General features: G+C 33.2%; 1 protein-coding gene across 2 annotated transcripts; it reads right to left on the bottom strand.

Annotated features, from left to right (window-relative positions):
• Nucleotides 1-16,137: 16,137 nt before the first annotated feature.
• On the bottom strand, nt 16,138-27,213 carry LOC129951804 (uncharacterized). Of its 2 annotated transcripts, none has more exons than XM_056064124.1 (2): nt 26,720-27,213; nt 16,138-16,810 (listed from the first exon to the last, which is right to left on the bottom strand). In XM_056064124.1, exons 1-2 carry the CDS (start codon nt 27,123-27,125, stop codon nt 16,182-16,184), a joined length of 1,035 nt encoding a protein of 344 aa, XP_055920099.1. In that variant the 5' UTR covers nt 27,126-27,213; the 3' UTR covers nt 16,138-16,181. The 2 variants fall into 2 exon arrangements, with proteins under 2 accessions (XP_055920099.1, XP_055920100.1); XM_056064125.1 differs by lacking the exon at nt 26,720-27,213 and adding an exon at nt 22,507-23,004.
• Nucleotides 27,214-27,811: the final 598 nt, after the last annotated feature.

The following is a 27,811-nucleotide window of genomic DNA, read 5'->3' on the forward strand; positions in this document are numbered from 1 at the left end:
TGAGATTTTTTTTATTAATGATTTATTAAGATTTTGATCATTTGTTTAATTACTATTAAATAATTAATACTTTCCAAAGGAGACAAAAAAAAACTAATTCCATTCAGTTGTATTAAAATGTGGTTAAATCATGATTAAAGTTTGACATTAGCGTGGTGAATAAAAAATTACTGGGTAACTTTTTTCATGGGTAAATTCAGATCCTAATCAAAAATGTATTTATTTTTGTTGTGACGCATGGAACAGGACTGAAATTATTTTGTTTATTTATCATCGTTCTACTGTAGCTTTTTTAACGTGTTAACGAGTGAGGTATAGCTGTCAAATTTCAATCTTAACATTTTGAACTTCCCATGGGAAGTTATTGTAATGGATGCGGTTTGTCAAATTGAAAATTTTGACATTTATCGACGTTTCAAGGTCCCTAGACTCGGGACGTTTATTTTCGTCGTTTTTGTTTTACAGATAATAAGGCAGAGAGATGAAGAAAGGGCTGTCAAGAAAATTGCGTGGGTGATTTTTTCACCATAGCAGTTTGAAAAAAAGGTAAACATTTTGGTTAACCCTCAATATCTTATGAACCAAAAGCGCTAGAGACTTGAATTAAATTTTATACAATATATTGTAACGTGATATCGAAGAAATATATTTTCCATTTAAGGTTTTTTTTATAAATCAAAAAAACTGAGAAAAAAAAATTGTCACCTCCAGAATTTTACGACTAAAATATGATTTCATCTCCAAAACATTTTGTGTAACGAAGAATAATGTTTTTGACATCTGATAAAATTTTGAGAAAAATCGAATTGACAGTTTTTTTTTTATAAAAAATAAGAAACTAAACAAACATAACTCAAAGTTGGTAAAAATCAACATTCGATACAATTTTGAAGAAAATCTAATTGACATTTTTTTTACAAAAAATAATACTCTAAATAAAAAAAAATACTAAAACTTGGTAAAAATTTTCTTTCGACTCAAATAGCTTTTCAAAAATTAAAAATATTGGCTTCAAACTTATTTTATTTCACAGAAAATATTGTTTTCAATATTCAGTAATTAGTTTTTTCCTAAAAAATAAAATCTACAAAAAATAATACGCAAATTTTGTAAAAATTGATACGAGTACATATAGACAAACTTTTAAGGAAGACAAATCGACAAATGGGATGGGAAGTTATCAGTGTGGGTCGCATCCCAGCCTCTTTTCTTATAATTGAATTAGTATTAATGCAAAGAGGGGTATTTGGCGACAAATCCAGATCTGCATAATTGAATTGATATTAAATCCAAAATAAATCAATTTATTTTGCTCTATGGAATGGAAAAACAGTGAAAATTTTGTGTTTTGACAGATCTAGATTAAGAATAAATTGATTTATTTTACAAATGGAAAATCCCATAAGATAAAAGGTTGTGGACAGTTTGTGTTGATATTCAAAAAAGAGAACATGAAGGGATTGTTTTCCTCTGCTTTGATAGCTGTCAAAATCGAAATGTTTATTGACTGTTTATAATTATTAGGTTGCTTGAATAATGATACACTATGTGTTCATTGACATTTTGTAATCTTGATTAAATTTAAGTCAAAGTTGTGCTTTAAAACTCGCTTCCAAGCTAATTGACATCAAAATCTTATCTCTAAGCAAACTGCAAGAGCTAATCGTTGATGAAAATGTATCCAAAGGAGGGTTCTCTCAAATATGTCTGACAAATTTTGTTTCATTGATTCAAATTTGAAAGTGCGTACAATCCAACGAATTGTCAAACCTGAAGCAAATTTAATTTTAAATGAAGACTTCAAGCGATATTTTAAGAAATAAATTTAATTTTCTATAGACTCGAAAAAATAAAAAACAAAGGAAATTTGTAAGCATGTTTGATGTACACGTGTGAACGCTAATGTTTTCAATCCGTCAAAAATTTCTCTAACCTTATGTGTCAAAAAATTTGATAGTTTGACTCCCCCTAATTAAAATGCAGCCTTAATAATTATTGAACAACTGGAGAATCCTAGGAGTTTCGAACTAAAAAAAATAGATTTAGGTTCCTAAGCGATTCTTGGTATAATAGAATGGTTACATAGTTATTTTTATTTAAAAAAGCTGAAAACAGAATAAAAAAGGTCATGTTACATCATTTAACTATTTCCCATGATATTCAATAACAGAACAGGAACACTATTAAAAAATGTAACAAGTTAAGCTCATAAAAATTTATATACATATATTTTTTCAATTAAAATTGCATAGCGTTAATTTTGTAACATTTTATGTGCGGTGCAGCATGCATCATAAAGTCTATCTCTATCTACATAACGGTACATGTTTTCCAAATAGGTAATTCTTTTTGGTGATAATTGCGCTTGGCAAAAGGATTTTAATTAAATTCCATTTCACTGCTGATGAAGTTGCTTTTGGCAAATCCCATTTTTTGCATCATTAAAAAAACAACCAAAAATAAACATAAAAAATACTATAGTCGCTATTTTATAGTTCTGCATGTTTCTTAAATTAAATATAAATTGTTTTTTGAAAATATAGGGATAAGCTATGTGCAAAGGTACACCCATATGAAAATTCTCACCTGCAGCGCTCTGGCGGCATTTAAGGGTATAACAATTTTATTAAAACTTGAAAGGAGCTTCAAAAACATATGAAGAAACCAAATACCAAAGGTTATTTAAGATTTAATTATAATTTTGGAAACCACAAGATAGTTCTTGAACTTAAAGAAAGTCTTCTTCTTGTTCTTCTTTACCTTACTTTAACGTATAAGCTATGGAAGAAGGCGCCACGACTTATTGGTGCTGAATATAGGAGGCAGGTTTGCATATTAACAAAACAATTTCAATATTGTTCCTTCTTCGAAAACTTGGAGAGCTTCTCATCAAGATTTAATTAAAGCCAGATTCCATTAGAATTAAGATATTAAAATGCTGTGCACAATATTCACATGAGCGTATGAAGGCTTCTTTATGTATAGTTCCTATAGCACTATAAAACTTTAAAGGTAGATAATCGAATAAAGTTAGCATTTTTGATTGTAAAATGTTTTGAGCTTTAAAACTTTTTTGTGGTGTGGTTACAAGAACTTCTAAAAGGTAATGTTATTTTTTTAAATTGAAAATGTAGGATAGACGAAATTCCTATATATTTTGATTACATTCCAAAACTTTATAATAAAGATTTGTTTTGTCATTTCTGTTAAATAATACAGAAAATAAATAAAATGTTGTATTCAAAAACATTGATTAGTAAAAAAAATGCATTCTTAGCTGTATGAAAAGTTTCATTAGTTGTTGTCTATGTTTTGACAGTTGAGAATGGGCAGGTTCAGACATCATAAGAGTCTTCATTTGCAGTCAACTGCATTTTTTGAACGTTAATTTTAAGTTTCATAAACTTCAAACTCTTACTTCACTAACCTTAACATGTACCTTCAGATAATTGTGCAAAAACTACCAAAAAGATAATTGTCTACAAAATACTCTTCAGTCAAGCTACAAGTCCATCTCGACTTGTGTTTTTTATGTTAAATAAATATTACTTATCCATTTACCAATTTGACAAGAAACCCTTTTACATAAAACATCAAATAGAATAGCAAAAAATAAATAAATCAAAGAGTAATAAAGTTCAGCTTTTAGTTCAATGAAAAATTATGATTAGTTGTCATTTTGACGCTTGCGTCAAAATGGACATGATAGTTAGGGATAGTTCTTGACTAACTTTCTAGTCAACTTTAAAATAAGGTTTTTTTGTTGGCAGGTGGCAAATGAAATATTAGGAACTTGCCTTACTTTCAAGTCCCTTATAGGCTTTTCACACTAAGTCCAAAACCCGGTTTTCTCCGAAAACCTATGTATGTACATCGAAAACTCAAGTTTTGTCATACCACAAGTTCTCGTAAGCCACAAGTTTTATATAAAATCTCTCGAAAACTAGTAGCAATTCAAAGTTGAACTAAACAAACAAACCTTTCGAAACATTCAGCGCTCAAATTAATGTAAACAATGAATGAAGCTCCATGGCAACAAAAAAACGTCCAGAATAAAAGCATGGTGACAATTTGTGGCACTGTCTTTTATGATCCTCCAGAGTTTCAAACGCTCTTTGTTAAGCGAGAAACCGGAATTCACTATGGCTACTTGCGTTACGACCCTAAGGAAGAGGAAGACTTGCTCATAGTTCTTAATAACGTTTCCAAGGGATGCGTCTTCAAACTCGTCACCTCAAATATGTTCTATGCTTTCGCTTACTACCTGGAGAAAGACTTTCCGGTTACTTCGTTCAATTACAAGAGTTTGGGAGATATGAAAAGGTGATAAGTTAATTTGTGGAGGAGAATAAGTATGAAAGAAAATCTCCTGTCGAGGCTACATACGTCGCAGCGGGCTTGGAAAATTTGCGCCAAAACATTTGGGAATCGTTGTTCCAGTAAATAAAACCACAAAAGTGGGCTATCGGCCCTTGATGGACAGCGATGGTAACATCAAGAAGATCCTCAGTTCTTTGGACAAGCCAGGATCTTCCTCAAAGGAAGAAATCAAAGAGATAGTCATGGAGAAATTGCAGCCCATCATAATATTCATGTTTTTTGTTAATATTTAAAATTATTAAGCTCTAACAAACACCCGATATGGCGATATGTATTTAGTGTTTCTCCAAAACGGTCAAGGGAAAGTACCTACTAAAATTTCACCATAACAACAAAATTAAAAAGATATGCTTTGGAAATAAAATCTTTGAAATAAAATCTTTGCTAACCCTCAACTGTTTCAGAGGGGTATAAAGGTGCAATACAGCTCAGTAAAGACCCAACTATAATAGGCTTAACCGATCTTAAGGAAACCAGCTTAAGGGAACGAACCAATACGCAGCCTTATATATGTCACTAACCATAATAAGTCTTTTAAATAAAATCAGTAGTGAAAAAATTAAAGTTAGTTAAAAAGTTAGCATTCTTTATTTTTAGTTAATTTCACTTTTTGTTAAGTTTGAATAGGCCCTTAAAAGCTGTGTTTTATTTTCAGCGTGATCAAGATCAGAAGTTCTATTTATTTACCAAGCAAAATACTGCTTTATACTTGGATCTATTTATGTGAATCAACAATTAGTTTTTCAATTTCACACCAGGTGTGTTTTAAAGTTTGGTATCACGTCCAGTGTTTCCACATTGCAAAACAACACATACTTTCGCAAAAAATAAAATGATAAGTGCAAACAAATTTAGTACCCGTGGTACTGCCATTTGCGGGGAATTAACAAATCCTCCAAGAGTAATTCTTATCATGAAGTGTTTTCAAAAATAAGCCGTTTCAAATCGACTTAAAACTGTAGGTCCCCTCCATCCCTGACAACATAACTGGCATATAGGAATGGTTGAGAGTTGTTAGTCACTAGGCCCTTCTCAAAAGTTAAAAAAAGAAAAATCATCGTTGAACGAAAGGCCTAATGTTATAATAACTATTACTTTTAATCGATAAATTCGATTACTTGTTTTACTTAATTCCATGTTTGCTCATCTCTAACAACCAATTCAATATCCAGTTGAAGTTCATACATGTTTTGCTTGTGTTGTTCCGGCAGTGGTTAAATTTTTGTTTTATCATTAAAACATCCAAACAAATTCGATAAAAGTGTAAAATTTGTGTAAAATAACAATACGAAAGTTTTAGTGATCTAAAAATGTGCGAGTCTTTCAATATTATTTGTGTTAAATTATTATTTCAATCAAAACCGTTTAGAAAACGGAATCTAACGGATTCATTGACGGTGATTTGTGGATACATCAGTACGGTATGTGAATGCTTCATTTCGTACCCGGTACCTACCACTTAAGGTTGCCTTAATCGTCGTCGTCGGTTTTTAGAAATATTTAAGTGTTTTTAATATTATGCAATAATTTCGGTAATTTTAGGATTTAGTGTGCTTTCGGATGTTTTTTCTATTGATAGATATAATTTTCCGGGAGTGATACATTAAATCTTTCAAGTTTCTTTTGATCCCGAGTTATGTGCTATTTTTGTTCTACACTTATTACACTAAACTTTCTGTTTTCAAAGTGCAAGGTGAAAATCTAAAATGCAAATGGAATTATATTGTCCATGATCATAAGCATTTAATGGTAAGTTTTTTTTATTTTCAATAAATTCCCTTGTCGTAAATAAGCGAATACCATGTTTGGTAAAGGTCTTCACCCACATGCGAGCACCATATGTATCGCGGTCTTCCTCTAAGACTCACCTTTCTTTAAAAGGGTCCAGTTATCAGCGCCATAAACGAGAACCTGGATGATGAGTGTTTTATAGATGGTGATTTCAGATGCTCGAGAGAGGTTTTTATTGCTCAACTGCCTTCTGAGTTCAATGAAGAAGCGATTTGCAAGAGTTAGGCTCGTTTCACACTATACGGTTTTTGATACGGTGAAGAAGAGCATTTACGCTTTTTATACGGTCATGGCAAAATGCCGGCGCGCCGCGCCGCCGTGAAGCAGCCTTCTACTACCACAACAGTAAACGGCAGCCGGACGGCCTGAGCGATAAGCATGGTGTACATGACAAAATGCATGTTTTCACATCATCCGATTTTATTCGTGCGGCAGAGCTCGAACTTTACCTGTGAAAAAGCACAGTAACCCTGCATATATCGTGTTTTACTACAGGCCTAAAACCGTATAATGTGTAATAAGCAATTGATCCGGTTTATGTCGTCCGGTTTTTTGCCGTACGGTCAAAACTGTGTAGTGTAAAACGAGCCTTCTTCGTTTGATTTCAGCGCTGGTGTCGTTGTCTGAGTTTATAGCAATGCCTGGGTATACAAAGTACTTAACTACATTAAAGTTATAGCTGTCCATGGTGACGTTTTGTCCAAGATGTGGTCGTTCAATGTGCTTTTTTAATGACAGCATATACTTGGTTTTGCGTTAATTGACCACTAAGCCTATCTTCTCCGCTTCCGTCGCAATGCTCAAAAACGCTTCTTTTATATTACGCTTTGATCTTCTTCTTCTTGATCTTCTTGAATGGATATTTAGAAGATTGTGCCTTTTGTGTTGACGGTTGAAGTTTTCACAATTCTTTCCATAACGATGTTGAAGAAGTCGCATGACAGAATATCGCCTTATCTTAAACCCTTTTTGTCATCAACGGCATCGGTGAGACCTTAATAGAGCTGCGTGCATACTCGGATACCAAAACTAGAGGATGAAAAACTGCGATATTTACTATGGTGACTGCTATCACGAAAACCAACAGCCCTTATTTGGATGCGGCTTCGTCATTGGAGCCAGACTTAGACAAGAAGTCTTGAGCTATAGGTGCATCAATGAGCATCTCATGACGACACGCATCAAGGCTAAATTCGGAAACATGAGCCTGATATGCGGACACGCCCCAACTGAAGAGAAAGACGACAACACCAAAGATATGTTCTTCAAGCTCCTAGACAAAACATATTAGCAGTGTCCTAGCTACGATATTAAAATAGTCCTGGGCAATTTTAATGCCAAACTAGGTAGGGAATACATCTTTGGTGGAATAATCGGGAAGAACAGCTTGCACGACAACACTTCCGACAACGGATTCAGGCTCATAGATTTCGCTGCGAGGCGAAACGTCATGGTAGCCAGAACGCGTTTTCCACACCTCAACATCCACAAAGGAACTTGGACTTCTCCAGATCAATCTACCGTCAACCAGATTGACCATATTGCAATGGACGCCAAAGACGCTTCCAGCATCATGGATGTACGAACTTTCCGAGCAGCTAACATCGACTCGGACCACTACCCCATTGTAGCCAAGGCAGCACTTCGAGTTTCCAGAGCCAAGGCAAAATAGGAAGGTGCTGGGAGAAGGTACAACGTAGAACGGCTACAACCGCCAGAGATCGCCAAATCCTTTTCAGACCGAGTTACAAGTAACCTTTCTCGAAGTTCTCTGCCGCCAACAGAATGTATCGAAAACCAGTGGCAACATTGCCAAGATGCAATCAGAGAAGCCGCCTCTGATGTGCTGGGTTTCAAACAGCCACCAACAGGGAACCCCTAGTTTGATGAGGAATGTCGGCTGGCAAATGCAGCCAAACAACAGGCACGCAAAGCGGCGCTGCATAAGAGGACGAGAGCTGCTCATGAGCTCTATGAGCAGAAGAGGCGAGAGGAACCGCCGACTTCTCAGAAGGAAAAAGAGAGGGCAGAGAAGCGTGCGGTCGAAGATGTTGAGAGGTTTAAAAGCAGGAATGAAGTTTATAAGTTTTATGAACAGGTGAAATGAAATTCACAGGTACATAAACCTAGAACCGAAAGCTGCAAAGACGAAAGCGGAAACATCATAGTGGAACCGTCAATGCAGAGGATATGGAAGAACCACTTCTGCAGACTGTATAACGGCGACGACGAACCGAATTCCTCTGTCAGGCAGGATGATGATCTATTTAACATAGACGTCGAAAGCCAACAATCCCGTCCTACCGACTTAGACGAAGTAAGGATTGCCATATCTAAGCTGAAGTCTAATAAAGCCGCTGGAGCGGATGGCTTGAATGCCGAGATCTTAAAAGCAGCTGGAGATAAGTTGGTTAGGAGTTCCATCCCGATGGATGGAACCTCAGTATTGTTTGCCCGATCCTGAAAAAGGAGACCCTCTAAACTGCACCAACTATAGCGGAATCAGTCTACTTAACATGGCCTATAAAATCTTCTCTGCCGTAATATGTGAACGTCTAAAGCCCATCGTCAACAACCTGATAGTTCCTTATCAGTGTGGTTTTAGACCAGGAAAGTCCACAGTTGATCAAATATTCACATTACGGCAGATCCTGGAAAAACTCAAGAACACCAAATCGACACCCACCATCTTTTCATCGATTTCAAGGCCGCATATGACAGCATCTACAGGGACGAGTTGTATAGACCCATGTCTAGTTTTGGCATCCCTGCCAAACTCGTCCGTTTGTGCAGGATGACCACGAAGAATTCACGCTGCTTCATAAAGGTTGTAAACCACGTGCTGTGAACGCAGAAAACAACATCAGCGCTGAGATCAAAGGCAGAATAACTCTTGCTGCTGTTTCTTTGGGCTAAGAAAGCAATTGAGTGGTAAAGTCCTCTATCGAGCGACGAAAGTGTTGCTGTATAAGACCCTTATCATCATATGGTGGCTGGCTCACGTAGAGCGCAAGGAAACCAATGCTCCCGGAAAGTCTTCGAACACAGGACAGCGCAGTAGAGGAAGACCGCGGATCAGGTGGCGCGCACAAGTGGAAGGTGACCTCACCCAACTAGATGGAGAAGTTTGTTGGTTGAAGCCTTAGTTCACACAGGACTGTAGCGCCACCTTAAGTAAGTAAGTACCCAAACTAGACGTTGCTCTGTAGAGCTCTTCCATATAGATGCTTTCTTAAGCGGCTTTAAAATCGATAAAGAGGTGGTGGGTATCGATTTGAAGTACCCGTGAATATTTGGTCAATGGTGGACTTTTCTGGTCTGAAGCCACACTGATAATAATCTACCAGGTTTTTGACGAACGGCTTCTTTAGGATAAGGTATCGCATTGCAGACAAGATATTTTATGAGACTTTTTAAACGATACCACCAAAAGGAAACCATAAATAATTTCCAGCTTTTCTAAGGTTGTCTCCTTTTTTCAACTTAGTTTTCTGGACTGAAAACGCGTTGTTTCCAAAACGAAACAGTTCTTCCCTTAACTCAATACTATTATAATCGGCTCCCTGAAATTACGCCATAGGAAATTACGCCAAAAACTGTTTTGGAAAAAAAACCCAAACAATTTTGGTGTAAAAAAATATGAAAAAGCGCCCAAAAACAAAAAGGAAAATACGCCAAAAAGTGTGGAAATTACGCCAAACTTTTGGAAAAAGAGCCAAAATACTAAAATATAAAAAACGCCAAAAAAATACGAACTTTTTGGTGTAATTTCCAAATTAGTATTGAAAATTTAGTCTAAAGAATGAACAGAGCTTTTTCTGGCTTAATTTCCAAAATTAATTTGGAATTAAAGCCCAAAAAGTCTATAAAAGAATCTGAACGTACGAACGTAACATGGAGCGGCGCGGTACGCGCTGCCTCACCCGCCGTTGATTATATCATAGGTACTTGTGCATTTGTTTTGTAGAACACATTTTCTTATAACTTTGTTTATTTCAATTGTCAATTTTTTTATAGGTATTAAATGTAAACCTGAAGGACATCTGCCACATTTTCCCGACAACACGGACATTGGGCAACGAAGTTCTTTGATTTTCCACACAATCCATCACTTTTTACTTTCATTTTAGCACCATTGTTAATTGTTTCGTACAAAAGTTTTCTATTTTTTTGTTTACCACTTATAATTTCATAATCAAAACTTTCCATTTTGTCCATCGCTTTATTAAAATGCTCTTTTACTAACGGTAGAGAAACAACAAACTATCAATCACTACTGATCGCTTTAAAAAATTTAACAAAATATGCTCTTCAAAATTCGTGAAAAACATGTAAAATACTGTTATTTGCCGTTATATAATTTTACGAATACGAATACATTCGACAAACATGTACTTTTTTGTTTTTGATTTGGAAGAACGATCGGTTAATTTTCTGGCTTTTTTTCATTATTCGATTAGGAAAAAAAGCCAACAAGTTTGTTTTGTGGCGTTTTTTGCTTTAAGATTTGGAAAAAAACTAAAAAGTTTATTTTTGGGCGTTTTTTCTTTTTTGTTTGAAAAAAAGCCCAAAAGCAAATTTTTGGCGTTTTTTCTATACAAAAATTGTTTGGCTTTTTTTTATTATTCTAAAAGGAAAAAACGCCAAGAAATTTTCGGAAAAAATAGCCAAAAAATCCGGAATTAACACCAAACTCTTTAGGTTCTTTTTCCATTTTAATTTTTTGGCGTGATTTCCTATGGCGTAATTTCAGGGAGCCTTATAATCACCAGGCCTTTTTGAAAAAACAACATTTGTGGGTTTTGATAACGTGGCTATTTTCACATGAATAAAAGTACATATTACAAATTAAGGATGGATTTTCGCATGAGAAATTATTGGCGTGAATAAACATCGCATATTAATGTATGCATAGAGTAATTAAATACAAATTAAAATTGTTTTATATTTCCACATGCAAGACTTCCGTTTAAATAGCGATTTATTGCGGTTCCACCACACATAACATCATTATCATCACTTTTATCTCTGCTATACACAAAAGAGATCTACATCAGTTTAAATAATAAATTATTGTAAAATTGAGCTGGAGGATTTTACAACAATACCTCCAGCAATAAACTTTATGTTAAAAGGACTTAAAACAATAATGTAAACGTTTATATGGCGGTTTGTTTAAGGGACGATTAAAAATAAACAAATAAAAAAGGAAATTGTACCAACATTGTTTGGACAAATTAATTTTACATTTGGGTGACGCCCTAAATTTAAGCCAAGTGAAAAAGGCACAAAAAAATGCAACTCTAATAATTCTGCATTATCTTTAGAAAGAACAATAATCTTGAAAAGAAACAGCTACATTTTGGGCGTTCTTTTGAATACAGAGATTCTTTTTTTTTGCTGCACTCCACGAATGTGGATGTTTACCAGGGTCAGTAAGTGCAGGTATTCAAAAGCAATGGGCTGTGTATCATTATTTTATTTCTAGCCGTATCCTTCCCAAATAGCTCGCTAGTTGAAATGAGCTAGTTTTTTACAAACTCTAAATCTTTTGTTACAGTTCTTCCTTTTTGTGTTACTTTGAAACAAATAATAAATAAAATTCCGATAAAAGTAGGTATTAAATTATATTTAGAATTCAAGCGATATAAAACTTGCCAACACAATATTTCACAAAAGGATTCTCATTACGCCAAGAATCAGATTGAAACGACACAGGACTACAGGAGTTTCTTATTCCCCAAAGGGAAAACATAAAAGAAATGATGCGGATGTATAAACTCTTTTGTGTGCTGCGAATATCACAGGAGCCAAATGAGCACTTAGATATGAAAGTAATATTTTTGCAGTGTTTTGAAACAAAGCCTTGTTGCATTTAAAATAGAACGATACGATACGATACGAAAATACAATTGAGGAAGGTACATAGGTATACAGAGCTCTTATTTCATAGCTGCTTTTGCTCTGGTTCTGTGCGACAATACAGTATAATATTGTGTGTTCACAGCGAGACAGGAGTTAAGGCCAGTAAAACAAAACCATCTACCATCCTCCCTCTGAGTTTGTGGCAAATGGCAATATTTATCCAACAAGTGCTCTCTGCGGTCCTCATGGTGCTTCCACTGCAACTGCAACTGCAAGTTTATTGTTTGATTTTGTATTTTAAACATTTTGCTGCTTGCTCCGAACTAGAGTGTTCTTAAGCATTGTTGCCACATGAAAATAAATTTGTCTGTTCAAAAGTTAAAATAGGTTTTCACTTTTTGAAATTTGAAAAAAAAAAACTGGTTTAAAGGCTCTTTGAGAATATCTTAATCAATGAGGAAGGTTTTTTTCTCAATACAGCGTTTATGGAGGTTTTCCAAATTTATAATCTTTATCTTCAATACCCAGTAGGGTGGTCCATTTTTTTTTTGTTTTCTTTGTTACACGTGTTTTTAATTACAACAAAGTATAGGGTTAACTTGTTCTTATAGGTCAGTTTGGTGTGCTTAACAAATAAGATCGTTATTAAAATAAACTATAAGGAAGTTATAATAAATATTTGGTTTTATAAATTATCTAACCAATAGACGCGGAGTGAATAAGTGTTGCAAAATGTATTTATCTTCTCGGAAAAAAACGAAATTTTTTTACTTGGGTGCCCAGATATTGAACCGTTGATAAGGCTTAACGTGAAATATTCGGCTAATGTACTTGTGCAAGAACTTTTAGAATGATGGGCCAAATCCGATTTTCTAACAAGCAACAAAATCACTGCATTGAAAAGTTGATGAAATTGCATAAAAGGTGTCTTCTTTTGAAGAAAAATAAAGAAAGAAATTCTGAAGCACAAAAAAAAAGAACAATTATTTACAGAAGAATTAGACAAACTCTTTGAGATTGCTCATTCAAGAGCCATGAATTTGATGAAAATTGTGGAAGAGAAATCATTTCTCATTGATCAAAGAGGAGAACGTAAGATGATAATGACATCAATTGACAAGAAGGTAGAAAGGGTCAAAGCACGTTCTATAAAACGAAAACAGAAAGCTCAAGAACTCCGAGAAATTGCTTCTAAAAATAACGGTTCATCTTCCATGATGTCAAGTCAAAAACTAGAACTTCACCAGTACTTCTAGTGCAAGCACATTAAAGAGTTTAAAGTGGTTTTACCAAAACAGACCAGTTGAGCTACTAGTTCTATTGATGCTGTGCCTTCTACTAGCGGTATATTTACTTAACACGTTACCAGTGCTCTTGATCGTAATAAAATCACCGATCGAGAAGCAATGCGACTGATTATTCTATTGTCTGCTGCCTCGGTTACAATCCTGCTTCACTTCTAATTTATCGCAGCACAATTCGACGCGCAAGGAAAAAAGCCAGAACCGAATACAACTATAATAAAAATAATATTTTTGACATCGATTTACCGTTTGTAATACATTGGGATGGTTAACTTATGCCAGATATAACTGGCAGTAAGAAAGTAGAACGTCTTCCAGTTTTTGTCTTGGGTTATGGTTGTGAAAAACTACTAGGCGTACCAAAAACTTACCTCAGGAACAGGGAAACAAATATCGGATGCAGTTTTTGACATTATACAACAGTGTGATATCACAAATAGAAACCGCGCTATGAGCTTTGACACTATTGCTTCAAATACCGGTGCCCAAAAAGGAGCTTGCACTCTCTTAGAGGAAAAATGGGACATAATCTTTTGGGGCTTGCATATGTATATTTGAAATAATTCTTTCTAAAGTATTTACTTTGTGCTTTGGAGCATCAAACTCTAATCAAATATCTCTGTTCAAAAGATTCAGTGATGTTTGGTAAATTTTACCAAAAGAACATTTCGATTGTCTTGACCTCGAAGCGAAGGCGAAGGAACAATTAGCGGAAAATACTCTCAAGAGTTTAACTACTTTATTTGAAAAGAATCAAGTACGTGATGATTACAAGGAGTTAATAGAACTTACGATGATTGTTTTGAATAAACCTCCGTCGAAGATTCACTGGCGTCCTTCAGGTCCGATTCGTCATGCTCGTTGGATGGCTAAGTTACTAAATGCTTTGAAGATTTTTCTTTTTAGAAATAATTTACAAGAATTTAAGCTAACCAAGAGAGAAGAAAAACAAATTGTTCGATTTGTTAATTTTGGTACAATCATCTACACCAAAATTTGGATGGAAGCACCATTGGCAGCAAGTGCACCAGTTAATGACTTACTTCTTGGGAGAAAGTTAAAATTCTACGAAATAAGTGTTGTAGTTAGGGGTGTCTTAGAGCGTCACTTATGGTATTTGTCTGACGAATTTGTCGCCTTAGCTCTATTTTTTCACAAGCTCACAAATAGTGAGAAAACGGCCATAGTAAAAAAAATAAATGTTGATAGTGGTAAGCGTTTTATAAGGAGGTGATTCCACTAAACTTACTTTGGAGGCTACATTGGAAGCTTTTGTATCACAAAGAACGCTTAAAACACTTTCAGTTCTAGATATCAAGGGCTCTTTCTTGCAATTACCTCCTGAGATTTGGAATGACAATTCCGATTACCTTCACGGAAAAAACTGCGTGGAAAATTTGCGTGTTGTTAATGATACAGCGGAGAGAGGTGTAACATTATTTGAAGACTATAATACGATACTCACTAAGAACGAAGAAGAAAAACAATTTTTACTTCATGTCGTAACACAAAACCGGAAAAGCATTTCAACTAAAATTTCTAAAAAGGAGCTGTCAGTCACATTTTTAAGAAAATGAAAAAGCAAAAAAAAGTTGGTAAAAATAAAAAAAAAACTAACAAAAGTAAAAAAAAATAAAAGTGAAAAAAATAAAAATCAATCAAAAAAATGATATAAACTTTAAATGCGTTGAGCACTCTTTTATATATAAGTGAAAGGACTGAAATCTTGCACACATAATTTTCACAGTATGTGTAACAAATTAAGAGGGTGGCGTTTAGTGTATTAAAAAAAAATTCTCATACAGTTGTGGACCACACTAATAAAATTTTCGAAAAATCTTCATAAGTTTTTGTATTTCACATTAATTACATAAATCTTAAAAAAACGCTAACCGATTTATGCTTAAGCGCTTTTCATCAGAAAAAGTCAAAAAGGTTTGAAAGCAACTTTTGTTTTTGTTACGAATCCGCCGTTCTAACTAAACTATCGCATAAAGCGTTTGAAACAAATATTTTGAAACAAAAAAATACTAAAATAATTTTGAAAACGGGTATTTTTGAAATTTGAGTTAAAAATAAACACTTAGAATTAACTCTAAAGCGTATTTTTCAAAATCATGGAAGCATTAAATTCAAGCTTTCACAAAACTTCATATGGAGTCAAATGAAGACTCAAAGCATAACTCATAAGAATTTCCGGAAACAAAGTTAGGTTGTAATGATTTAAACTGTGTCTTTGTATTTTGAAAATCAGTGTTCAATTTATTGTTAAGACCTATGTTGTGTTTAACCTTAGCCTTAAAATCAAAGTCGTGGCTCTTTTTAACTTTTTTAAAGAAGAATATTTTAAAAACTTGATGTGATAGAAAAATATTCGAATTCAGGGCCAATTTTGTCATGGCCAATGACCAAAGTGGCAATCATATCGTATAGCATAGTTAAGGTTTATATATCCTTTTGCAATGTAGAGCTCTGCTGTTGTCATTGTCTGCAGGATAAATGAAACGATTTTCATTGTTTCTATTGTTTTGACATTTTATTATGTTTTCGTGGGTGGTATTGAAAAATAACAAGTTTGCAGCGATTTCGTTTGGGAATGTTGAATGTGTGGTTTTAAGGATCTGTAGCTGATGTTTACACAAATATACAGATTTATATATATATATATGTATATTTTCAAACAATAAAAGGATTTAAATTTGAAAATATACTCGTATTTACGTGGGAGCTATGTATATGAAAACAGTATTGTCCTTTGAAGTTTTCAAAATGACGAAAGAAAAAAAACTTCAACTAGTTTAAAATTGAACTAAACTAAAAATATATTTATTTATTTGTATTTTACTTCCTTGCCATTCTAACATCAAAGACAGGCCTGTCAGGGTCTATTATTTGATATGACAACTTCGAGAGGATGTCATTGGACCTCTTTAAAATTCTCAATTTATCAATGGAGGAAGAAACATCAAACAAAATTCCATTGTTTTTGTATTCGGCTTGGAGAATCGTCGTGCTGAGATCGAAGAGCTTAAGTTTCTCAACTATAAGATGTCGAACATCTTCAACGGGATTCGTCCGAGAGGGTAGATTTCCGGTAAGCAGGAGTCTTGTGCCAATGTCCATGTTCTTTATCAGTTCCACTACCGTTTCCGTGAGACTGTTTAGTTTCTCTTCCAAGGGAGTGATGATGTCCTCCAGGGCGCGCATTTTAGCCACTGTGGCGTTCATCTTGGTCCACACATCCTTGAGGGCTTCTTCGTTGCACTCGCATTGCTTATCTGATGCAATCGTTGGAGCAGGAATATCAGCATAATTTGAGACAATTGGACGAGCATGAATAATTGGTAGGACTGTAGTTGTTCGACTTTGGAATGCACTAACGATTGGAGCGCGTGTAGTCTGCCATTGACTGAAGCTGCTTCCTCCTGAATACGACGACGAGTGTTGGGTGGAAGTATTGGAAACAAGTTCTGCAAAAAAAAAGAGAAATACAAAATTAAATAGGGATAATATATCGGTTTTTTTATAAATTGATTTCTTAACATGTGCTTAAATTTTTGAAAACATCTATCTTTCGATATTATTTTAAACTTACTCCACTATTGTTTGTTTCTATAACTATCAAAGTATAATTTGCCTGAAGTCAATTCAATTGTTCGTTACTAAAATATTCCTTTCAAACACACAAAAAATTTAAAATTTTGTAGAATTTTCTTAAAGTCCATTTTTGTATTGAATGTTTCTCTAGAACCTTAAAAGGATGGCCTTAAAGAAATTTAATATTAAACATATTTTAAAATAAGTCGTGAATTTCTACTACTCAAATTTTTAAACGTGTTTACCTTAATACTGAATTTTCTTAGTTTGCTACACTCAGAAAATTCCATTCCACAATTATCCGACAATTTTAGGCTTGGTTTTTGTTTCACTCTAGAAGTGTACCAGTGTGCCAGTTGGCCAAAAACAAATACACAAATACTTCTATAAAGAAAACTCATGGGCTCATCGAAAGGCACTGCACAGTCATCGATTTTAGATAAATCACTTCGAACAATAATTGTTATCAGCCACTGATACGTATGTTTAATAAAACCCCACTTTTCTAATCTCGACTTATATTGTTGTATTTCTGAAAAAAAAAATCCCCAAAATGTAGGACTTTTTTTTGTAAAAAAATTTAAATTGTAGTTTTTTTTATATTTAAATATACATTAAATATTTTACTTAATACTAACTACAATTTGGTTAATTGAATAAATTATGCAAAAAGGCATTATTTTAGTTTTTTTAAAAGCAATTTTTTACCAGTGTTTGACTTCCTACAGGAATTTATTGGAATCGGTCCAATCTGTCAAACTGACTATTTTGCCATTTCTTGAAGTCTCTAGATCGCTAGAGTCTGTACGATTGGGATGCCTTTTTTTCACTTGCCATATTTCAAGAATTGGTGGCGATATCGGCTGTTTAATTTTTTGATTTCGTGCAGAACTTGTAACCAGCATATCTTCCAATAAAGAGTAAAAAGACTTTGTGAGGAATAGAGTAACGCACCTTCTACAGAAGGTGAGTGGTCTCGAAACCGCTTTGTTTGCAACATTTTGGAAAGATATCTTGGAGCGATTCAACGCTACAAACAAGATGTAGCAAGACCTGAAAACAATTCTTGAATCGGCAATCCGTGCACTAGAACCATTGAAATCATTCGTGGAATCCAAACAAAATGATTTTTATAAATACGAGGAAGCAGCCAAAAAATATCCCGTACTGATGAATATGTACAATAACGCACACGCACCAGAGCTAGAAATATGAGGTTGAATCCGCTCGATTACGGGAAAGCACAAGACGCAAATTTTTCCACCAAGGAAAAATACAAAGTATCCGCCTTCATCTCTGTGATTAAACACCTATCCGTTTCTCTTACTGAAAGATTGCATGCCTATGAAGCTGTACGTTAGAGATTTGGATTCCAGAATCACATGGAGAAGATGGATGCTGAAAACTTGAACGCTGCATTGGTGAAAGTGTACCCGGATGATTTAGAGCTCTTGGTGATGAGTTGGTTCAATTTGTGACTTTGATTTACTCATATAAAAAGGAAAAGGACTATGGAATAGATCAGTCGACGGAACTATTTTACTACCAAATTCGCGAAAATAAACATTTCAGAGCTACATTCCCAAACCTCGAAATTGCATTGAGAACGTATTTGGTTTTGATGGTAACAAACTGCACTGGAGAACGCTCATTTTCAAAAATGAAAATTATAAAAAATATACTTTTAAAGCGATTTACTTCGAGAACTGGATTTTAACGAAATCGTCAACGATTTTCGGTGAAAAAAAGCCCGAAAGGCTCTGTTCGTTAGCCCTAAAATTTAATTTCAGATAATCCTTTTTTCCATATTATATTTATTCATATGTGTTTGTTCAATACTAAAGGAATCTACTTGGTTTCACAATAAATTATTTGTTGAAAAATTCGAGTTAAAAAAAAATGTTTTACTTTATTTTGAAAATAATTTGGAGCGAGAGGGCCACTTCTCCTTTATTGTCCCGAGGCCTATGGAGCTCTAAATCCTGCCCTGCGTATTTACGTACAAATTTATATAATTTTGTACATATTCATTTTTTAAATTTATTTGCAAAATATTCTTAGAGCTTTAAATTTGATTTTCGTAAAAAATGGTGACCCATTTTAGACGGACAAAAGCTATCGGGGGACCTACTATTTTCCACTTCTTTACCATAGTTATGTTATGTTTAATTAAAATCTCAATACTTGTCATATAGTTCCTATACTATGTCACTTGTAATACTTTTACTTTAACTACAGTGGCCGACAAAAGTCCACGTACGACCACTTTTCTTTTTGCCATTATATAAAAACAAAAGCTTTAAATATAAAAATAATGATACAGTTTGTTTTTAAATCTATTTTTATTATACCTACACAAAAAAAAACTTGGATTTTGTTCTTTAAAATATTTTAACTAAAAACAATTAAAAAACACTGACAAAAATTTACATACGACCGAGAGCACTGTTTTTGTTGTTGACTACTAAACGATAAGTACCGTTATTTATTTATTTTTTTGGTTTCTTATATTACCAAAGCATTGTACAAAGTAGTATACAGTCGAAGTTTAAACAGTTTCAACAAATTTTTAATTTCAATAATGGCTTCTCGCAAAGAAATTTCAATCAACGTCCGAAATTTGGTTATAAAACATAGAAACGAAGGAAAATCTTTTGGTGATGAACAAAAGCTATCAAATGTAAGTAAGTCTACAGTTCGAACCCTATTAAGTAACTTTAATAATACTGGCACAGTTGTAAACAAGACGCGTAGTGGACGCCCTATTCACGCACTATTCAAAGAACAAAGAATAAAAACGGTTCCCACAGCAGAACTCCTAGGAAAAAACCCTTTATAAGCGTTAAAAATCGAAAACTTCGTTTGGAATTCGCCCAAAAGCATATTGAAAAAGACATTTACTTCTGATGGAAAAGAAAAAGCAAACAAAACACAGCCATGGATCCGAAGAACTTAGTCTCTACTGTTAAGCATGGTGGAGGCAACGTCATAGTTTGGGGTGCTGTCGCTGCGTCTGGAGTAGGAAAATTAGTGTTTATTGAGGGTAACATGGATCGCTTTCAGTACAAATCCATTTTAAAACTAAATTTGAAACCATCAGTTGATGCTTTAAGTCTTGGGCACAGTTGCATCATTCAACAAGATAACGATCCTAAGCACACGGCTCAGATTGTGAAAGATTGACTATGCTCCTCGACAACTTTACACACCGCATCAAAGCCCGGACTTGAATGTTATTGAGCACGTGTGGGAGATTCTACAGCTAAATGGAAGAATGGCAAACTATTACATTTACTGAGCTCAAAAATTTAGTTTCTTCGATGCCCAGACGACTACTGGCAGTTATAGATGCCCGTGGTGGCCCAACAAAATATTGATTTTCTTAAAAATTTAAGACTTAAATACCATTTTTGTCGGAAGAAAGCATGCCCGATGAATGGAACCTCAGAATTGTTTGCCTGACCCTGAAAAAAGGAGACCCTCTAAACTGCACCAACTAAAGAGGAATCAGTCTACTTAAAATCGCCTATAAAATCTTCTCTGCCGTAATAATATGTGAACGTCTAAAGCCCATCGTCAACAACTTGATAGGTCCTTATCTTATCAGTGTGGTTTTAGACCAGGAAAGTCCACAGTTGATCAAATATTCACATTACGGCAGATCCTGGAAAAAACCCAAGAACATCAAATCGACACCCACCATCTTTTCATCTATTTCAAAGCCGCATTTGACAGGATCTACAGGGACGAGCTGTATAGAGCCATGTCTAGTTTTGGCATCCCTGCCAAACTCGTCCGTTTGTGCAGGATGACCATGGAGAATTCACGCTGCTCCATAAAGGTTGGAAACAACTTAACAGAGCCTTTCGATGTCAAAAAAGGTTTTAGACAAGGTGATGCTCTGTCATGTGATTTTTTTAACATCGTGCTTGAAGGAATAGTGCAGAGCTCACACGTCAACACTAGAGGCACTATCTTTCAAAAGTCTATCCAATTACTGGCATATGCTGATGACATTGACATAATCGAAAGAACTCAGCGTGATGTCAATGGGGCTTATGTGAGTATTGAGGCAGAGGCGGCAAAAATGGGTTTAACGGTTAATGAGGGCAAAACAAAGTACATGCTGTTGTCTAGAAAAGACATACAACACCGACGTCTTGGTCAAAACGTCACAATCGACAGACGTAACTTTGAGGTAGTCAAGGACTTCGTCTACATAGGCTCCACTGTAAACGCAGAAAACAACACCAGCGCTGAGATCAAACGCAGAATAACTCTTGCTAACCGCTACCGCAACGACTTAGATAGCTGGGTTACGTAGAGCGCATGGAAACCAATGCTCCAGCCCGGAAAGTCTTCGAATCCACACCCACAGGACAGCGCAGTAGAGGAAGACCGCGGATCAGGTGGCGCGAACAAGTGGAAGGTGACCTCAACCAACTTGGAGCGCGAAACTGGAGACATCTAGCTAGGGACCGAGCTAGATGGAGAAGTTTGTTGGGTGAGGCCCTAGTTCACACAGAACTGTAGCGCCGCCTTAAGTAAGTAAGTAAGTATATCATTTTTGTGTTGGTTTACATATCGTACATAGACGTTTGTTGATCATTTTTTGTATTTTTTGTAAATAAAATTTGAAGTTTATAATGAATTCACTTGTTTTTTGTGTAATGTTATTAAAAAAAAAACGTTTTACACAAAACTTTATCGTTTCATTTGCTTACATTGGTTTCCAACTTCCCATGATGGGGAATATATTTAGTTTAATAAAAATAATGAGCATCTACATATACAAATGTACATATATATGAATAAATCTTCAAAAAAGTAAAATTCTTTCATTAATTTAAAATTTAAATCAGTACTTGATTTAATCATGATTGAAGCTTCAAAATTTCACTCATCAAATTTGTAAGTGGCTTCGCTTTAGTCACGAAAAATAATAATAATCAATAATTTATTGAAATTAATTAGATTTAAATTCAGTGTACCTATATTTTTCTTTTTTAAAAAAAAATAAATTTTAAACCAGATAAAAACGTGTTTCTGCAATGGAATCTTTATTTTAAATTCCATAAAAAAAAGAAGTCAGTATACCATGTGTTGTTTATTTTAGTACACTTAACTAATTCGACAATATAATAACACCATTAACTTCTACTTTTGCATAATTATGGTGCCAAATATTGAAGGTTTCCTTAAATGCGCACTATTTTAACTCATACGTTAATAAAAACTCTGAAAATGTTTCATTCATTAAAATAACATACTCGTACAGCTTATCAATCAAAAAATGAAAACACTTAAAGCCATTTTAAATATCAATAACCATTACTACATTATATTTGCGAACAAATATCTGAAACTAGAAATTCTTCTCTTGACGTGAAACGACCTAAACACGATTTCTTTTTTTTTTTTAAACAAAATTTATAATTAAAAGTATTATCTACGAGTAAGACTAAGACTTTTGTAAAACTAAAACAACAACATAATTAATCACTTCTTCGATTACGTGGTTGTAAATTTTAATGTAAACATAATTATGCTTATTTTTGTTTACACTTACTTTTCACGGTATAAGTCAAGTCATTAAATCGCTGCCCAGCGCCTTTGTACTGAAGAAAAACCCAATAGTTCAGAGAATCGCCGATCTTCAGCTCAATATCTTTGTTTTCATAGACCCAAAGACCATTAACACTACCGGTAACGTCATGGGCAAACTTTAAACCATCTCGATCTTCCCTCAAATCACTGAATTGATGCACAACACTACCGTGAAAGGAAAACATTTCCAAGCCATCCTTATGAGGAATTGAAACTCTTAATCCTCTGGGATTCAACACTTCTATGTTAAGTTGGAAATTAACATTTGTATTTCCATAACGAAATCTTAAACGATTTTGGTTTTTGGCAGACGACGTAAGTGAGAACAAAAATGTCACTACGAGAATTACTAGAATTAATTTCATATTTAGAATAATTGTGAGTATTTTGATTAAACGAAAAATTTGCGAGGTAATAATTTATAGATATTTTTTAGACCACCATTGGCTGTGTTTACAACGAGACTAAAAATACAAAAATTTCCGATCGGTCGTTAATAGAAAATTTAAAAGGCCTCGGCATGGAATCCTAAACTTGATTTTATTAAAATGAACTTAAGAGAATCCCCGGGTAGCATTGCCAGATTAGTTTTCAAAAAATCACCCAAAAAAATTGTTTTCTATTTAAATACAAAAATTCATGTGAATCAAAATAATTTTAAATATTTTGAACTTGAAGTTATGGAACACGATACGTGTCAAGTATTAAGTAAGTTAAGTTGGGAAAAAAATGTTTATTAACCTCCCATAGGAAGATATTGCAATGGGTCCGATTTGTCAAATCAAAAATTTAGACATTTATCGACGTTTCAAGGTCCCTAAAAACGAAATAAAAGATTTTTAGAAAGACGTCTATGCGTACGCGACGTTTTTTCTACGTTTATAGCTCAAGAACCAGTAGAGATAAATTTTGTTATACAGATAATAATGGAGAAAGATGCAAATAGAGCTACCAAGAAAATAGCTTGGGTGTTTTCTTACCATAGCAGTTTATAAAAAAGGTGCACATTTTGGTTAACTCTAAATATCTCACGAACCAATAACGTTGGAGACTTGAATTAAATTTTATATTATAAATTGTAATGTGATACCAAACCAGTATATTTTTTGAAAAAATCTAAAAAAAAATTTATAAAAAACGTTTTTTTTTATAAATCAAAAAAAAATTTTGAAAAAAAAAGGAATTGACAGTTTTTCTTTTTATAAAAAATGAAAACCTAAAAAACAATTACTCAAAGTTGGCAAAAATTGAATTTCGACTCAAATATCTTTTCAAAAATTTGAGATTGTGGCTTTCAACTTATTTAATCTTATACAAAATATTGTTCTTAACATTAGGTAAAATTTTGAGAAAAATCGAATTGACAGTTTTTTTTACGAAAAACAATACTAAAACTTGCTAAAAATGTACTTTCGACTCAAATAGCTTCTCAAAAGTTAAAAATATTGGTTTCAAACTTATTTTATCTCATATAAAATATTGTTTTCGACATTCAGTCAACTTTTAAGAAAAGCTAACAAAAAGGGAACTATTTCATAATGTGCAAAATATTGTTATTAATTGACAACTTTCTTAACAAAACCTACAAACCTTTTAAGCAAGACAAATCGACAGACAGTATGGGAAGTTATCAGTGTCATCAAATCTTCTTTTTGTTTTAGTAATCAAGTTACGTACTAAGATCGGTTAAAAGTAAATGTTGACTCTATCAATCACGACAAACTGTCGATCGTGTTTTTGACCAATCCATCGAAATTTGTCAGGTGAAATAATTCTTATTTGAACATTGTTATTATTAAGTGGAGACTTTCGTATGCCTGAGCTTAGAATGCGTAGTACTAAACAATGTTGTATCAGAAGAAAATCTTTGAAGTAATAGATTTGAATGAGGCTTTAAAAGATCTTTCGACATTTTGAAATTTCCGACCTGACAACACTGTCTCAAACTACTCTTAAGTCTAGAGGCAGACCGCAGCAAATGCCTGGCGCTTATAATTTACTGTTATCTCAAAAAAACAAAAACTCAGGTCAACCATTCATAGTCTAGTCATGAGCAGCTAAACGTGTCCGAGAGAAATACTGAGAATGAACACCGTCCTATAAGTAAACAAATCAGTCGATTTTCGCCTGAGGGTATTTTTTATTGCATGAATAATAAACCAGATAGAGGCTTAAATATTATCATTTGCCTTAAGCCATGTTCTCATTATCTCTCTTTATGCAGGATTGAGGGTTTTGAGATCTCTTAGTTTTTAAAGTGGCTTGTTTTTGTTTCATATGAAGACAAGATTAAAGATTTAAAGTGTTGATTAATTGAATTAAGAGAAATCATATTTGGAACCAACTACAAAAATAAAAAAAAAAGAAAACGTAGTTTAGGTATTTCCTCTGATGGATTCACAAAAATGTAATCTACACAAAAATGTAAAACAAAACAAAAACTGGTAATTCCTTTGTAAGTAATGCATTTTTTTTGTTGATAAATCTTATCAAAAATATGTTACTCTGTGAATTTTGATTGATTTAATACGTAAACTTTATACCTTCCTATGTATGATTAGAGCTATAAACTATTAGATCTCTCCCGGAAATATAATATAATTAATACTGAATTAATTTTTCTGTAAATGAAGACAATCCTTTTCCAGTATGATATTATTAACGATTTGAAAAAGTCAAATTTTAGATAGAAAGTAAAATTGTTTATGGTTTAAAACAAAATTTCCTCAAAACTTTAATTCTATTGTTTAAATTATCAGAATTGTCAAATTTCCAAATTTGTAACTCTTTTGATTTGTTTATTTTAAATTATTATAATTTCTTTAGAAAAATTCATCTGAATCAACTCAATTGAAATCGATTATTGTCAAAACATTTTTATTTCAAGTATAACTTAAAAAGTTTCAAAAACTTTAAAGAATCATTAGGGTACAATTAAAAAAAAACTATCAAACGTTACAGAACTTAAGTCACAATTAAGAAGAATATTACACAAGCTAAACTTCAAACATATGCACAAGTTATTCTTATGCTTTTGTTCATTTGTTAATGAAAGATTACAACCTCAGGGCTTGACGAAATTAATTGATTATTATTAGGTACTTAAGTATCTATGAAAATTTTAATGAATCTAGAAAATAAGAAATCAATTTGAAAGTTTACATAATTCATGTAAATGTATAAATTAAATGCTGAAAAGAAATATCGTAATCATTATTAGGTAAACTGCTACGTCTCTAAACTTATAACGACTTAGCAAACAATTCATTAAAGAAAAATTTATTGTCAGCAATTCTACTGTACTCCGCTTATTCACACTAAGTAGTTCCATGTTTATATACTAATTTACTTTAAACACTTATGAACTAATGATGAATAAGATAAACTTAGGTTTTCATATGTTTTCAGTAAACATTTCAACACAGCAAATATTGGAAATTTAAGAAATTTTATATTGGTAAGGACTTAATGGAAGAATTTCTGGAAATTTCTTAAAAATTTAAGTTTCAACCCAATAAACAGAATTTAGAAAGCCAGACAGAATTTCAAAATTTAAAGTCTAAAAACCCAAACCTCGTAAATTTAGAATTCCGAAAATACGTTATTTTCAAAACTCAAGATCTCTAAAGACCAGAAACCCAAAAATGCAAAATCCATCAAACCGAAAATTCAAAATTTCGAATAAAAATTCAGAATGGTCTAAATTCAATTTGTGCGGGATTAAGATCTCAATGCTAAAATGTAGACATGGGAAAATTAAACTGAGTTAATCACTTAGAACTTTTTTGTGTTGAAGTTAATATTTATAAAAATAAATAAGTACTTAAGATCAGAATTTTATAAGATTAAAAATATTAATTGTTCACTGATTTTCTGCGGTGTGTATTTTAGACAACTTCAAGACAACGGAGGTATTAAAATACCTAAACAATGGAATTATGTTTTTTAAGTTAACCAAACTTTGATTTTTTCTGCCAAATTAATCTTTTCTTGAGCTTTAAACATTTTAAAATGTTGATATCAATATTCAAGCTAATAACAAAAATTTAACTGATTTTTAATTTATGAATATTTTGCAGAATTAGCTAAAAATAAACTGTAGTAAGTTAGTTTGACATTTATTTAAATAAATATCCCGTTTGGGTTAGTTAATTAACAACACCAATAAAACTCACCTTTAATAATATGAGAAAAACTTTCTGACTGCAACGATACTCCATTCGATTGTATTCTTATCCAAAAATTGATGATATCTCCAATAAGTAATTGTTCATTGGGAAATTCTTTCACTAAATTATCTTCCAATGGATTTATTACTTCCCAAACAAGAGTTCCATCTTCTCTCTTGAAAATGGGCAAATTTATTTTCGCTTGAAATGAAAAAAGATCTATTCCTTGAATTGATGGAACTATCACTCTAAGTCCACGAGGTGTAAAGGCTTCGAAAGTTATATTTAATTTTTTTAGTTGATTTCTGTTGTGAAATTCGACAATTGTTGTTTTATTCGAAGTTAAATCACTTTCAGCCGTTGCAAGGCTTAAAAGAAATGCAAAAACACTAACAACTAAACTAAAATTCATTCTCAAGACCGACCGAGACGACGCGAAGCGGTGTGAATGTTCTTTGCAAAGTTCGCGGATTAAACTACAAATTAAAACCACACGCTGTGGCATAAAAATCACAATATCTCAGATACTACAGAACTGATGATCGACAACATATTGATCTCTTTGATGAGAGTCTTCTAAGAAAAATTGACAAACTCGTTCTTAAATTATCATTAATCGGGATTTTAAAGAGCAATTTAAGAGAATATAAGTTTAAGAGATTGTGACATACGAAGAAATTTGTTCAGATTCAGGTAGAATGATATTTTGTATATTAGCAGGTTAAGCTATATAAACCCAAACGTCAGAGAAGCTACGTCAATTTGTGTCCCAAGAGTATGAATAATTTTCATTAGGAATCTAAATGACAATAATTATTATTTTCTGATTAAATATTAAGAAATTTTAAGAATTTCTGAATTAATTATGATTTTTAGTAAATTTATAATTTCAAAGTCAAGTAATCTTTGCTCATTCAGGAGGTATTTAAGAAAATCTATTTTTGGAAGAAAATATAGTTCGCAATGAGAAGAATTCGTGACAAAAATGTAAGCTGACAGTTGGTATTTCCATAATTTTGAGGTAATAAAGTTAAATCGTGGTTAAACATAAAAGGTATTAACTTATATTGATTTCAAAGGAATCAATTTGAAGGTGTA

Source organism: Eupeodes corollae, chromosome 3 (genome assembly GCF_945859685.1).
Source record: "Eupeodes corollae chromosome 3, idEupCoro1.1, whole genome shotgun sequence".
NCBI classification, from domain to species: domain Eukaryota; kingdom Metazoa; phylum Arthropoda; class Insecta; order Diptera; family Syrphidae; genus Eupeodes; species Eupeodes corollae.